The following is a 13,733-nucleotide window of genomic DNA, read 5'->3' as shown; positions in this document are numbered from 1 at the left end:
TCCTTAAAGTTCCAATTTAATCATACAGGCAAGTTAGCACTTTGCTATCGAATTCCAACTCTGATCTTCTTCCTGGAATTCCACCCAGCTGAAAGTTCATGATCTATCCCCACACCCCATAATCCATCACTTGTTCCAATCATCATCTTCCACGCTGGCATCTACACCCCTCTGCTACCGGTCAGGTGTCGAGGTGCGGAGACAAAAGATGACCTTGAGCTTCTAGAAAGAATGACAACAAAACATTCCACAATCCTGCTCCTTTCTATTCACCCCTCCCAACTACTACACTAATGAACCAGCATAGGAAATTATAAGAAAGTGTGGCAGGCCAAAGATCCTAAAAGAAACATAACTACAGGCCTAACTGATAGTTGGAGGACCATGATATTTGCAGGCTTATTATAAGGGGTGGCAGGCACAGAGGATGCACTGACTGCCATTCCAGAGGAACCATCTCTGTAATAATTCCAAAAAGGACAACAACTTGTGTTGCTAACAGACAAACAATCAGACAAACAAAATACCATAGGATTGGGCACCTTGACTCATAAGCATTTAAAAATGCACTCAAATGCACTCAGGCGTAAAAGAGGGAGGGAAGAACAGCTTCAAAAAATAGAAGAAACCTGTGTGTGTATGTGTGTGTGTGTGTGTGGTTTAATCAGGATGGATGCCTATGTCTTGCTTCTGTGTGACAATTAGATAGTAGATCCTCATTATTTATACTACTGAAGAGAAACTATGCTTCCTTGATTTGAATTGTAGTTGAAGTCTTGATTCAAAGTGCCAAGTCATGATTTGTTTCATTGTGGTTTGCTATATAAACCACAGGTACACTGTGGGAGTGATCTTAGCTAGAGATTGGGGACTAAGAAGATATACTGAAGGTGTATTTCCCCACCAATGAATCACGTTAAAGCCAGCAACCCCTTTGTGAATCAGCCATTAGGACAAGAAAGAATTGGAGAGGCATTTAAAAGTAAGATTTATAGCAATGAGTAATTTTAGCCTTCCGTGCCTAAACTAGGTAAGTACATGAGACACTTATTACAAAGAAATAAAATATATACTCTTTAGTTTCTAAGAACAGCTATTAAAAGGGGTGTTGGAAGAAATGTCCTTCTGGGTTCGGCTCCAAGTGGGGAAAAAGACACTGGAAACATGGAGGCTGCTTAGAAAGATGGTTTAATGGTGGACAGGACCACATGGCTTGAGTCCTGAACAGAAAAGGTGACCACATGCTTCCAGGTGAAGAAGGAGAAGGAGAAGGAGAAGGAGAAGGAGAAGGAGAAGGAGAAGGAGAAGAAGAAGAAGAAGAAGAAGAAGAAGAAGAAGAAGAAGAAGAAGAAGAAGAAGAAGAGCGAGAGGAGGGGCTTGCTGGGCTTTTAATACTCTGTTCGGCCCCACCTCTTTGTTTCTTGTTCCTGTGTAAGAAATGTATTCTGATTGGGTGTCAGTCTCCCATGGGGCCATGCAAGGGCAACTCTCTAGGCCAGTGATGGCGAACCTATGGCACGCGTGCCACAAGTGGCACACGGAGCCATTTGTCACGGCACGTGAGGCGCTGCCCTGTCAGCTGGCCAGCGTGCATGCGCGTGCTGGCCAGCTCACTTCACCTTTTTAAAAGCTATTTTTCGCCTTCCCCAGGTCCAGAGGCTTTATAGGAGCCTGGGGAGGATGAAAAGAGCCTCCCCCCCCCCGGAGGCCCTCCAGAGGCTTCAGGGAAGCCTCTGGACGGTCCCTGAAGCCTTCGGAGCGCTTAAAACGACCCTCCGAGCAACCTGGAAGTCACTTCCGGTTTGCTCGGAGGGTGGTTTTAAGCATTCCGAAGGCTTCAGTGAAGCCTCCGGACGGTCCCTGAAGCCTCCGGAGGGCCTCCGGGGTGGCGGGGGAGGCTCTTTTCGCCCTCCCCAGGCTCCTATAAAGCCTCTGGAGCCTGGGGAGGGTGAAAAAAACATGTAAAATGGGGGGGGTTGCGCGTTGTGTGCGCATGCGCACTGGGGGAGTCGCACGTTGCATTATGGGTGCGGCACACCCGCACACGACCCCCCCTGCGCTCCCCCCACTTGTGGCACATGAGCCAAAAAAGGTTCGCCATCGCTGCTCTAGGCTGAGTCCAGGTTTGGTTGAGTTCTCAGATGCCATGTGGTGAATTGGGTAAAGGGCTAATGCCTTGATTCCATCACCTGGAGCTGAAGGGGAGGGGTCTTTGTTATGTAAAGACTGGCTTGGGCTTCTTAATGGCCCATTAACAAAAGGGGGTGGGTGGGCAGGAAGCTGCAGGAATTTACTTTGTGTTTAAAACGTGTTTCTCCCTTTTTCACATCCAGGAAAATACAACATTCTGCCTTTTCAATATTTCCTAGGATATTTCATTTTTCTAGAAGAGGAGTGGGTTTTAACTTCCTACAGGGGACATCATTAAGATATAAGATACAATTATGCATGGAGTAATATGAAGTGGATAGAGAATTTATTCTCTCTCTTAAAATACCCAGTGAAGCTTTAAAACATATTTAAAATAGACAGATAAAGGCACTCTGGATGCACACAGAAAAAGGCGCTTCAGTGTCCACAGAAGTGCTGATGAAGATCTGTTGGCAATTGCTTCAACCTCTGGATCTACTAGGATCACATGACTGCCCTTGGCGACTGTAGGATGATCCATAGAAAAAGTTCTGCTTACATTTAGGGGTTGTAGACAAGGGCCAAATATGGATCTTTTGCACACTGAAGCACCTTTTCCCTTCAAATCTGAGATCAAAAGAAACTAGATATATTCATCAAGAACAAATCTGTCTTTAAAGACTCCAGGGTAACTCCAGGTTGAGAGTATCATGCCTCTTTATCAGGTGGGTTCCAGCACCAGCTACTGCCGGTTTGCTTGTGGGCACGCTGCGCATGCATGCTTGACGCGTACTTTGCACGCATGCGCGGTGCAATAAAAATTGTGCATGTACAGAAGCAAAAAGCAAAATGAGAACCGGTTCAGGGGCGTGGCAAGCCTGGGTCGCTGCTGGTTCCAGCGATCCAGGCCGCCAAACCACTACTGGTTTGGCCGAACTGGTCCAAATCAGTAGAAATCCTCCACTGCTCCAAATACCACTAGCAGAGTGGAATACGTAACTATAGCAGAAGGCTATGATTGGCTATGGTGAGAAACCAGATTCTTGATTAAGATGACCCTTGGCCTGATCTATAGTTGATAATAACCTCCCCCCTCCATGGCACCCTCTACCCAGGGCCGTCTTAACAGCATTATGGACCCCGGGCAAAGCAGTGTATTGGGGCCCCTACGACAACTACTCACAGGAATATAAATAGTCAATAAAATTAAACATATATTTGCATGCTAGAATTAATTAAAAATGCAATAAAATATGTTGCTGTATTTATATGATGCAAGGTGTCTTGAAGGATTAACATACACAGGTTAGAATGGGGCCCCTGTGCTTGTGGGGCCCACTGGCATGGTGCCCATCGGGCCCATGCGTTAAGACAGCCCTGCCTCTACTTAGGGCAGTTTGCTCTTGCAAAAGGTTGGGAAAGTGTCAAATATTTTAAAACACTTGATTGAAAACAGTGATCACGCTGCTCTGTTTTAATTTACTGTTTGTGTAAAGGGGAAACAAGCTGCACACAACTGACATCGGACTCCAGGGAGGATACTTTTAAAAAATGAGAATTAAAAACAAAAAATTAAAAGTAAAAACAAGATCAAATCCTCACTGATTTTAAAAGATTATTGAAAACCATAAAAATAGCTCATCTAGAATGTATGCTACAGGTCAGGAATAACTTATTTATTTCTTTGCTTTCTCCATATAGTGGGTTTCTTTAAGAATCTTTCTTCCTTTCACTTTCTTTTCTTTTTTCCCTCTCTCCCTCACATGTTATAGTAACAAAAAGAAAAAAAAATCAAAGAGCTCATTTTCTATCTCTGTTTCCTAATAAAACTCTTCACTTTTTGCTAATATCAGGTTTCTTTTACATTACAGACCCAGTGTGTCTGTAATGTAGGCTAGGATTGTCTTTTGTTTAATTATCATTTGTCTTCTTAGCCATTTAGCAGACTTGTTAAAAAAACAGAACTGTATAGATTCAACTGCAGACAAAATAGTCAGTGTTTTCTGTAACAGCTTTTCAAGTGTGGTTTATGAGCAAAGGTTTCCTACGAGTAACTAACATCAATCGATTTGTTGTCCTTGAAATTGTTGCTTTGTGCCTTAAATGAAGGCACTTTGTTTTCAAAAACCTTGTTTTATTACAAACTGCTGGTACAATGTCTCTCTTTGGAATGTCACTCATTTTTTAAACACATGAAGTCGGTTCATATTTTCTCTGTGTTTGGGAATACAACTGAAGATAATATGTTCTAGTCAGAGGGGTGTTTATCCAACACACACACCCCATTTCTAATTCATATTTAAATGAGCCAGTTCTTTAGACATTTTATAGATTGGCTTACTGTTCCCTTTTTCAAATTTAACTTTGAGAGGAAACATTAAAAAAAAGTGTATCCTGAATCTTATGGTTCAAAAGCACTTCGGATAAGATCCTGAAGAAAATCCACAAAATCAGTAATGTTGAAGGAAGTGGCATTTGATAAAATGGATTCAGAAATGATGTTGGAAGGATTTGCTAACTAGAGCAATTGCTAATCACCATGCTTGTTGGTCTTGCACTTAATATGACAATAACAATCCTGCATTTCTTCCTAGACTGGTATTTTAGTTTATTAGGATTTGCTCCACATCCTGCATGCAATAACTTCCTAAGATGGGAAGTATGGGGAACTAAAGACGGCTGTGAGAAAACATTGAGTAGACCAGTTCCTTGAAATCTCTTTTAATGAAAGAATGGAAAATCATTTATTTGCTTCACACAGTTGCTCCTTGTGAGGAGACTGCAAGACAGCAAGTTTCTGCAAGTTTTAGCATTCAGACATTACAGATTACCATCTCATTTGCAACTGTGGCAGAGACTTTTAAAGGACTGCTTCTAAGCTATGACAGAACTTTGGAATTATAGGTTTGAAAATGCTGGGTAGGTCTATCTTTAAGCTTGAATGAAAGAAAATTTTGATCATAAGTTTTAAGAATTTAAAGAATCTGAAATAAACACCAAAGAGCAAAATAAGATTTCAATTTCAGAACGCTATAAACAGTAAAAATCCAGATAAAATTGGAATACTGAAACTTTTACAAATACAATAATTATAAAGCACTAACAGTTTCTTATGGGAAATAGATCGATTTTGGTTTTTACAAGACAATATATTTCATGATTTTAAAAACTGGACACTAGAGGGGACTATGGTTTTTAGTTAGGCCTATGCGATGATGGAAAACATGATTATAAAAATACTGAAGGAAACTTTGAAGAATGGAATCAGAAAACAGTAGCCTCAATATCAAATATGTCAGTAATAATGTCTGCTTCTATAGATAGACTTATGTCCCAAAGATATTACTAAAGAAATTTCAGATGTAGAACAAATCTTATCCGACAAAATAGAGTTCATATTGAAAGTGGCTTTACAATTGATAGGCAGAAATAATGATTTAGAAATGGATGTTTCACTGAATCTATGAAAGAAACTGGCTGAGGTACTGAAATGTAAAAGTGAAATACAAATGACAAAGCAAGAGAGTGATTTAGATTTTCCCCTCAATTGGATTTACAAAAGAAGCTTGTTAAAACATTGAAGAACTCTGTGCTATGGTGCAAAAAAAGAAATGATGAAAAATCAAATCCTACAACAATATCTGAATAAACTAAAGATTAAGTCTGTTAGAAGTAAAAGGAAGGAATACAAAGTTGGTTTATTAGATCAAGATTAAAGCAAGTTAAGTTGGTACTTCTAGTTATCTTTTCTGGACTTTCTGCTACACCAGGACTGAAAAGATGTTTTATGAATTTGTCTATAGATAAAAAATGGGACATGGGAAGAATAAATAAATGTTTGTAACTTTAGAGAGCAGGAAAAACAACTACAATAATCCACTGCCTATACTTTTGACAGATTAGATTTCATATTTAGGGAAGACAGGATAAGGGAGACAGTAATTTCAATATAATGGGTCAATAGGAAAAAAAAATATAAACTTGCCATTTTAATCATATGCAAATTGTATTAAGCCACTTACAGAATTTACTGTACAAAGATGAGTGTGAGTACATGCTTTTCAGATGCATCACGCCAGGTTGTTTCATACTGGTAGCAAAGTGAGGAGAAAGGCATTTCTAAAAAATCAAGTATGGCACTGCTTTTAATGTCCATTTCGTTCTATCAAATAGTAATTTATTTTGAAATAAAATTTGAGAGGAGCCCTACTGCAGTAGCTCAACAGCCCGTTTAATCCAGCACTTTGTGTCAGATAATGCTTGACCAATTTTTGGGGAGGAAGCTTAAAAACTAGGACAGGAGGATGGTAGCTCTTCTACACTGTTATTTCTCCGACAGCTAATAATCAAGACATACATTACTTGATTCTTGAGCTAGTAGCATCAAGATGAGCACCTCTTGGTACCTCAAAACTCCATGGATATGTTTTAAATTTATCATATCTGGGGCACAATTGAATGACCAACCACTAGATGGTACCAAAGGCATACAGAAAACTAATTCTTAGGGTTGAGGGCATCTGGATTTTTTCAGACCAAATCTGGAGGCTCCATACATACAGATTATTCTTAAAACCATCTAAGCAATTAGCCATCCTGTTTGCTTTGTTCCACCACCAGGATGGCAAGAGGATTAGGGGACAAGGTTTTATAGCTTTATAACCAGATCCATGCAAAAATCCATAAAGTTATATTGTAGTTTGTTTGGATTTTGCTTAGCATGTTGCGTGAATTTGCTCAGTAGGAATGCTAACTTGTGTTTTATGGGTCAATATCAGTGGTGGGTTACGGCTGGTACGCCCCGGTACCCGGTACCAGGTAGCATTCTGGTCGGTGCTTCAGAGGGCCCACCCGCCCACCTTACCTGTATTTGACTCAACCGGGCCATTTGCACACGCGCACGCAGCATAAGGCGCCTGCGCGATGCTCCGCCAAGCAGCTGGAGCATCGCAGGGCGGTAGTGCACATGCCTGGTGGACGCCTGGCCCCGTGGCAGCATACCAGTTGCGACGGGATCCAGAACCCACCACTAATATCAATATATTAGCCAATTAATTTATTCAAACCATAATAAAGTAACCATGATTTAGCAACATGCAAACACTTCCTAAAAAATCCAACATGCAGCTCAACATACAAGTTACATGTACCAAAATTTCCCTTCCTTATGTATGAAAGATGCAGATATTCTTTTTTTTTATAATACCATCACAGTTGCCCACACTTGTATCTGTCCAAATAAATAAAAATCATGAGATGAAGCAGACACTGAATTAATTTCTCGTGAAACCTTTGCAGTGAACACTCTGCTCGAAATGAAACATTTTCTTGAAGAATGCAAACCTCACGTACCTACTCTGGCTTTATGACTATGGAGGGCTATAATTCCCAACTTTCCTAACCAGTATAACTGGAAAAATAGGATTAATATAAGCTATGGTAGTAAAGCAAATGTAGCATTAAAAATCAAGTGGGTATGAGAGTTCTCAATGTTTGAATTATAGATTATAATTATATGTTTTCATGCACCGCCCCGAGTCCTTTCCGGGAGAGGGGGCGGTCTATAAGTGTGAATAATAAATAAATAAATAAATTCTGTGATGGCGTCTTTATTCATTTTCTGAAGAGTTCACAGAAACCATCTTCTGCCCATATGATTAAGAAGGAAAAGATTATTTATCTATTACATTAAACATTAAAATCCACTGCAAATTCTTGTGTAATTCTTGGTAGTAGACTGAGACTTGGGGGGGCTTGTACAGCCAAGGAAAGATTGCAGTCATGAAATTCTTTGTATATCAAATTTAGTAAATAATAATCCAAGCCTGTGCCTACCCAGGGCTAAGGCCAAATAAATTCAAGGGGTTCACTCTGAAGCAAATGGGTACAAAATCTAAATCTTTACTTAATAAGTTGAGTATAGGTTGTAGTAGATCTCATTGATCTTCCAGATAGACATGTCAGTCATAATCCTATTATTTTTGTATGTTACTACAACACCTCTTGCTATTATAGGGCTAATGCTTTCAGAAGATTTAAGTGCAGCATCAACCTGCAAGTGACACGAACCTTCTCTTTTAGAGATCCCAGGAAGAGCTCTGAATATAAATTTTGAAACTTGACACTAATTGACTCCATACTCATACCAATACACAATAAATAGCTTACAAGCCAGTCTTAGGTGTTATGATTTTACATGGTGTCCTAACTCTTGTTCTTTTTCTTATTTTGCATTCTGTTTATATACTGTATAATTCAAGGCAACAAACACACCTAATCCACCTCCTATTTTCTCCATAACAACTGAGGTGGTTGGTCTGAGAGGGTGACTGGTCCAAAGTCATCCAGCCACTTTTCATGCCTAGAACTTTAAGCTGTTGCTTTAAAAAGGCTATTTTCGCTGACCTTTCCCTTTCCTATTTCCCATTGCAGCTTGCATTCTGGCATTCTGTTAAATCCTTTGGAAGACAACCCAAATGTGGATGATCAGGGGTATCAAACTGGCAGCCCATGGACTGGATGCGTCATGCGCAGGCCATGGCCACTCCAACTCCATGAAGGGGGGAAACGTCATGTGATGGCAAAATGACGGCTGCGAGTTTGACCCGCGTGATCTAGTAAATGTTTTCAGAGTAGGCATTTTCATTAATTAACAGCAGGCATGTCCAACCTTTTAGCTTGCCTGGGCCACAGTGAGTGAAGAGGATTTGTCTTGGGCCACTTATTTTATATCACATGGCAGTCCTTGACTTACAACCACAGTTGAGCCCAACATTTCTGTTGCTAAGCAATCCTAAATACATGCAAGAGTGTTTGCTAGAAGTAGAAGCCTTTTTGGGGGACCCACTTAAAATATTTATGCATAAGAGTTGATTGAAAGCAACAAATAAACATCATTTTATGTGCATGTGTGTGTATCTTAAATTTTGAGTCCAGGTGATTGCCTGGACAAGACCCAGCAGTTTTCTTGGCAACATTTTCAAAAGCCATTTGCCTTTGCCTTCTTCTTAAGGTCGACAGTGTGGGATTGCCCCAAATACCTGTTGGCTTCATAAGTAAGGCAGAACTATAATTCAGAATCTCTTAGTTTCTTGTCTGGTATCTTTTAGCCACTGCAGCAAAGTGCCTTTTAAAGAAAAATAGGTTAATCTCCAAATATATTTTGTTTAAGTTAGAAATCAAGTAAAAGCAAATTAGGGGATTAGAGGAGCTGTAATGTGACAATCCCTGGTTCAGGAAAGCGCAGATTACTTGGAAAGGAACTCGCACTGAATTTCCTAATAAGGAAATCTGAATGACTGTAGGAAAGGAGCGATATGGAACAACATACAGCACAGCTCCAAATTCAGTTTCTTACTTGATTTTCTTCGTAGTATTCTAGCCCTATCATTCTAGAAAAAATGTAGGAAAATTTACTTTTATTACGGTTTACCAAATATGGATTGCAAACATACAGCCGACCACAAGGTGGCAGATTTTCCTCAGTTTCCTTGCTGATATTTAATGATGCTTACAACTCCAATAACGTCGCTCATTCAGCTGCGGAATTTACGCACCGCACTTAGGTTAGGATGATTGCGCATGCGTAGAAAAAGAGGAAGTTGGCCTGGCCATTTTGCCATCATGGCAGGATCAAACTCGGAAGGCGGGTCGGTCGAAGCCGATCCACCAGGATTCCCTCCTCCCATGGAGGGCCTGCAGTTGATCCAGCAGGGAGCCGAAGCCCGCCTCTATCGGGGCCAATTCTTAGGCAGGCCGACCGTGATGAAACTCCGGTTCCCGAAGCGTTACCGGCACCCAACGATGGATGAAAGGCTCAGCCACAAGCGAACGGCGCAGGAGGCCCGTTCGTTGCTACGCTGTCGACGGGCAGGTGGGGCGGGGCTTAGCCAGAGATTGCATGAGGCAGGAAGTGGGTGGGCTCCACAGGGCGGCCAATCAAAGAAGAGTTAGATCCGTTGCCCCCCCCCCAATAAGTATGTAAAAGAGCAGTGATTCTACTATATTCTGAATAAGCTAAAGGTGGAAAATCCAATCAGCTCCCGTTTGACAAAGGAAAATTATATATATATGACGAAATATACATATATATTTCATTGTCCTTCGAATATTGATCAGCTTTTATTAGAACTTGATAAAAAGTTTTTTACTTCCCTTAATTGGAGGGACTGTCTGAAATGGCTAATGAATCAGATCTAATTTTTTTTAATGTAATGGATAGGTTAAGCATGTTTCAATGTGTCGTATTTGGAAAAGATACACACCACCTCTTTTTCAATATTACAAAAAACCTTTTTCTATAATAATCTTTCATTTTTCATTTATTAATTCCATTTGCTGCCATCAATTTAATTTCTCATCGACATTGCCACGATATGGGAAGTATTAGTGGTAGAAGCCAGTGATATATTGAGTATGTTCCTGATCAAGCACAGCTTGTTTTTTACATTTTTGCAATTAGGCTTAGTAAACTAAATCAGATATCAGACTGCTAGAAGATGGAATTGTGCTTTGGGCAGTGGCCAAGACCTAGTGAGCTTCATACTCAGCCATGGAATCTCACTAGGTGACTTGGAGCCAGCTTTTCATCTCAGTAGATATCCCTCTTTAAGGGTGTTAGAGAAAAATGGAGGGCAGAGTGTCTTGAAGGAGGAAAGACAGGATGCAAGGTTTATTGAATAAAGCATGCCAGTTTTAAAATCAATATTTTTCTGCTCCAGACTTTTAAAAACATTTACAATACAATACAATAAAATACAATACAATAGCAGTGTTGGAAGGGACCTTGGAGGTCTTCTAGTCCAACCCCCTGTCTAGGCAGGAAACCCTATACCGTTTCAGACAAATGGCTATCCAACATCTTCTTAAAGACTTCCAGTGTTGGGGCATTTCTTATTCATATCTTGTCAGTACATGAGCACCCCAGCTTTCCCCTTATATTCTAGATTCGGTAGCTTCTCATAACAGCCAGCTACAAATAGCATGGTAATGTGTTGATTTTTTATAGCTCAAAAGCAAGAAAGATTATGTCATGCAATAGCACATGCCAATGATAAGGGAAAGGATAGAATGGTAACAGGTTCGTCTGGAGCAAGATTAGCACAGAAAAATGCTTTCTTCATAACATTAGTCTATCTCCTGAGATGGTATAATATATTCCACCACAAACTAATGATTTTTATTGCCTTCTTTTTAGGTATTTCTGCACCTGTTGTGTACTTTGTGGACTATGTTGTCAACTGTATATATCTTGAAGACATTGTAGGATCAACTACTGTTCGGGATTATATACTCTTCCAGCAGCAATCTGGTGAAAGTATCAGCAATCTTATTCAATTAGCTGAAAAGATAGGGGAGATATTGGCACGAATGCATGATGAAGACCTCATACATGGGGATCTCACAACTTCTAACATGCTTTTGCGACCACCAGCGGAGAAGCTGGAGTTGACATTAATTGATTTTGGACTAAGCTTTATTTCTGGCCTTCCTGAGGATAAAGGTGTTGATTTATATGTCTTAGAGAAAGCCTTTTTGAGTACCCATCCAAACACAGAAGCTCTGTTTGAAGCACTGTTGAAGAAATACTCAGCTGCATCTAAAAAATCAATTCCAGTGATAAAAAAGCTGGATGAAGTACGATTAAGAGGAAGAAAAAGATCTATGGTTGGATGAAGAATGCAGACAACACAGGGGAAAAAAGCAGAGGAGCTTAAATTTTACATGTGCTTTAAATATTTTCAGTTATGTCTAATAATAAAATTGAATTTGTTTTTTTTACTTCATATTTATGTACTGAAATGTTATTACTAGATTTATATAATGATAGTGAAAAATTCAAGAACAGAAGTTGGTATTTGCTTCTTTATAATCTGTTTCCTGAATCGGTTGGAATTTGACCCCCAGTCCTATTGTGACGGTGTAAATCCTTGATGTAATATCTTATGCAACCCAGTCATGATTCAAATAATTTGGGCCATTTCAAGGCTTGCAAGTTCCTATTAATATATTTTATTTGCATCACTCCCTTTTATGCCAAGAGTACATTTATGGCCTCAATAAATATTGTTAATACCTACAGGCTGGATATCCCTAAATCTGCTGCAAGCTGCTGCAATTTTATTATATACTATGTATTCTCAACATTCATGTATTAGATTTGTTCGCTGCCCATCTCACCTTGGGGCCATATGGCAATTGGATAGGAATATGCCTGTGACTATTGCTCTTGTTTCCTGCTAGACGTCTTGTCCCCTTGACCACTTACTCCTTTCATTAATATTTAATAGTAAGTTGAATCATGCAAAACAAAAGGTGACCCCCATTCTCATGTTTATTTCCAAGAAAGCATCTGATTTTCATAATCTTTGGTTTCTGCAGTCCAGTACTTTGTCTTGATGCATATTCATCTGCCTAGAATTAAAAGATAACTAAATGTACTTAGTGGGAAATGTGGCAGGCATCATTCGATATATGAGTAAGTGGGAATGTCATTAATAGTGCCTCTATTGTGAAAGTGTCCCTGGGGTTCTTGACATTTCAAATGCATATATTATTCCAGAGAGGTTGAGGGTCATATGTTCATTTTGTTTTGCTCTTCTTGGTCATTTTTGTCTTTTGGATTTTAATTTAAATGAATAGCCTGTTGAAGCTATAGGAAGGAGATCATGTATCACCTGAAGGATTATAACACATCAGGTGCTAGTCTAGATTCACTCTAATACATTTTCCCTCTTCAAATGATAGCAGAATCATACAAATTTTCCCCAAAAATAGAAAAAGGGACTAATGTTGGATTTCCTTCAATGTTGGAGCTTATTTGAGGTTTCAGAACGGAAAAATTTAAAAAATTACACAGGCTATGTTACCTTCTCAGAAACCACAGAAGTGCAACCTAATATAGTATATGTTTGTATAAATTGTTACAAATTACTAATAACATTTAGCAGTTGCTTCTTACTAGGTTGGTGAAATGAAATAAATTCTGGGAATTCATTTACAGAACATTTAAGCTACATGTTTCCCTTTTCCCCTGTAGCAGCTCTTGCAAAAAGATAATAAAATACAGCTTTTATTATTCCTATAAAGACTTCAATACGGTGAACATACTTAATACACCTTCCTCCTATTTTCCCTAGAACAACTGAGGTGTGTTGGGCTGAGAGAGAGTGACTGGCTCAAAGTCACCCATGTGGCTTTCCTTAGACCTAATTATGGTAATTAAGTAATTAAATTGATTAAAAATTTATTAATTAAATTAATGGAACTTGACAGATTTTCTTCTGCAAGTTTCTTGTAATAATTATCTGGCAGGTGTAAGTATAATCTTTATTGTCATTGTACTTAAATACAACGAAATTGGTTGTAAATATTCATTTCCCAACATGCAGTATTTCCCAGAATTAGAAGTGCAAATGTGCACAAAAAAATTCTGCCTGTTACGAAGTTGTTAGAGAATACAATACTTATAACAAAAGAAAAAAGGGGCAATGCCAATAAATACTCCATAAAAGCTTTTTTTTAACATCTTTTTTCCCATTTGGCAAACAATACCAAGAACAGAACGCTAAGGTCGTATCATACAGTAGCTGCTTTTTTTAAAA

At 39.2% G+C, this 13,733-nt stretch overlaps 1 protein-coding gene across 1 annotated transcript; it reads left to right on the top strand.

The window, feature by feature from the left end:
• Window positions 1-9,691: 9,691 nt before the first annotated feature.
• On the top strand, window positions 9,692-11,915 carry TP53RK (TP53 regulating kinase). The gene is made up of 2 exons (XM_081949475.1): window positions 9,692-10,003; window positions 11,327-11,915. The coding sequence occupies exons 1-2, from the start codon at window positions 9,712-9,714 to the stop codon at window positions 11,803-11,805; spliced, it is 771 nt and encodes a 256-aa protein (XP_081805601.1). The 5' UTR covers window positions 9,692-9,711; the 3' UTR covers window positions 11,806-11,915.
• The last annotated feature ends 1,818 nt before the right edge of the window (window positions 11,916-13,733 follow it).

Source organism: Natrix helvetica (genome assembly GCF_964273705.1).
Source record: "Natrix helvetica genome assembly, chromosome: 3".
Classification (NCBI taxonomy): Eukaryota; Metazoa; Chordata; class Lepidosauria; order Squamata; family Natricidae; genus Natrix; species Natrix helvetica.
Note: the sequence above shows the minus strand (reverse complement) of the source record. Positions and strands in the feature narration are given on the sequence as shown.

Excerpts from the sequence above, each read along its gene's own strand:
- TP53RK (XM_081949475.1), top strand. The coding sequence starts at position 9,712 with ATGCGTAGAAAAAGAGGAAGTTGGCCTGGCCATTTTGCCATCATGGCA. Across the intron at positions 10,004-11,326 it reads GCTACGCTGTCGACGGGCAG|GTATTTCTGCACCTGTTGTG; the intron begins GTGGGGCGGGGC and ends CCTTCTTTTTAG.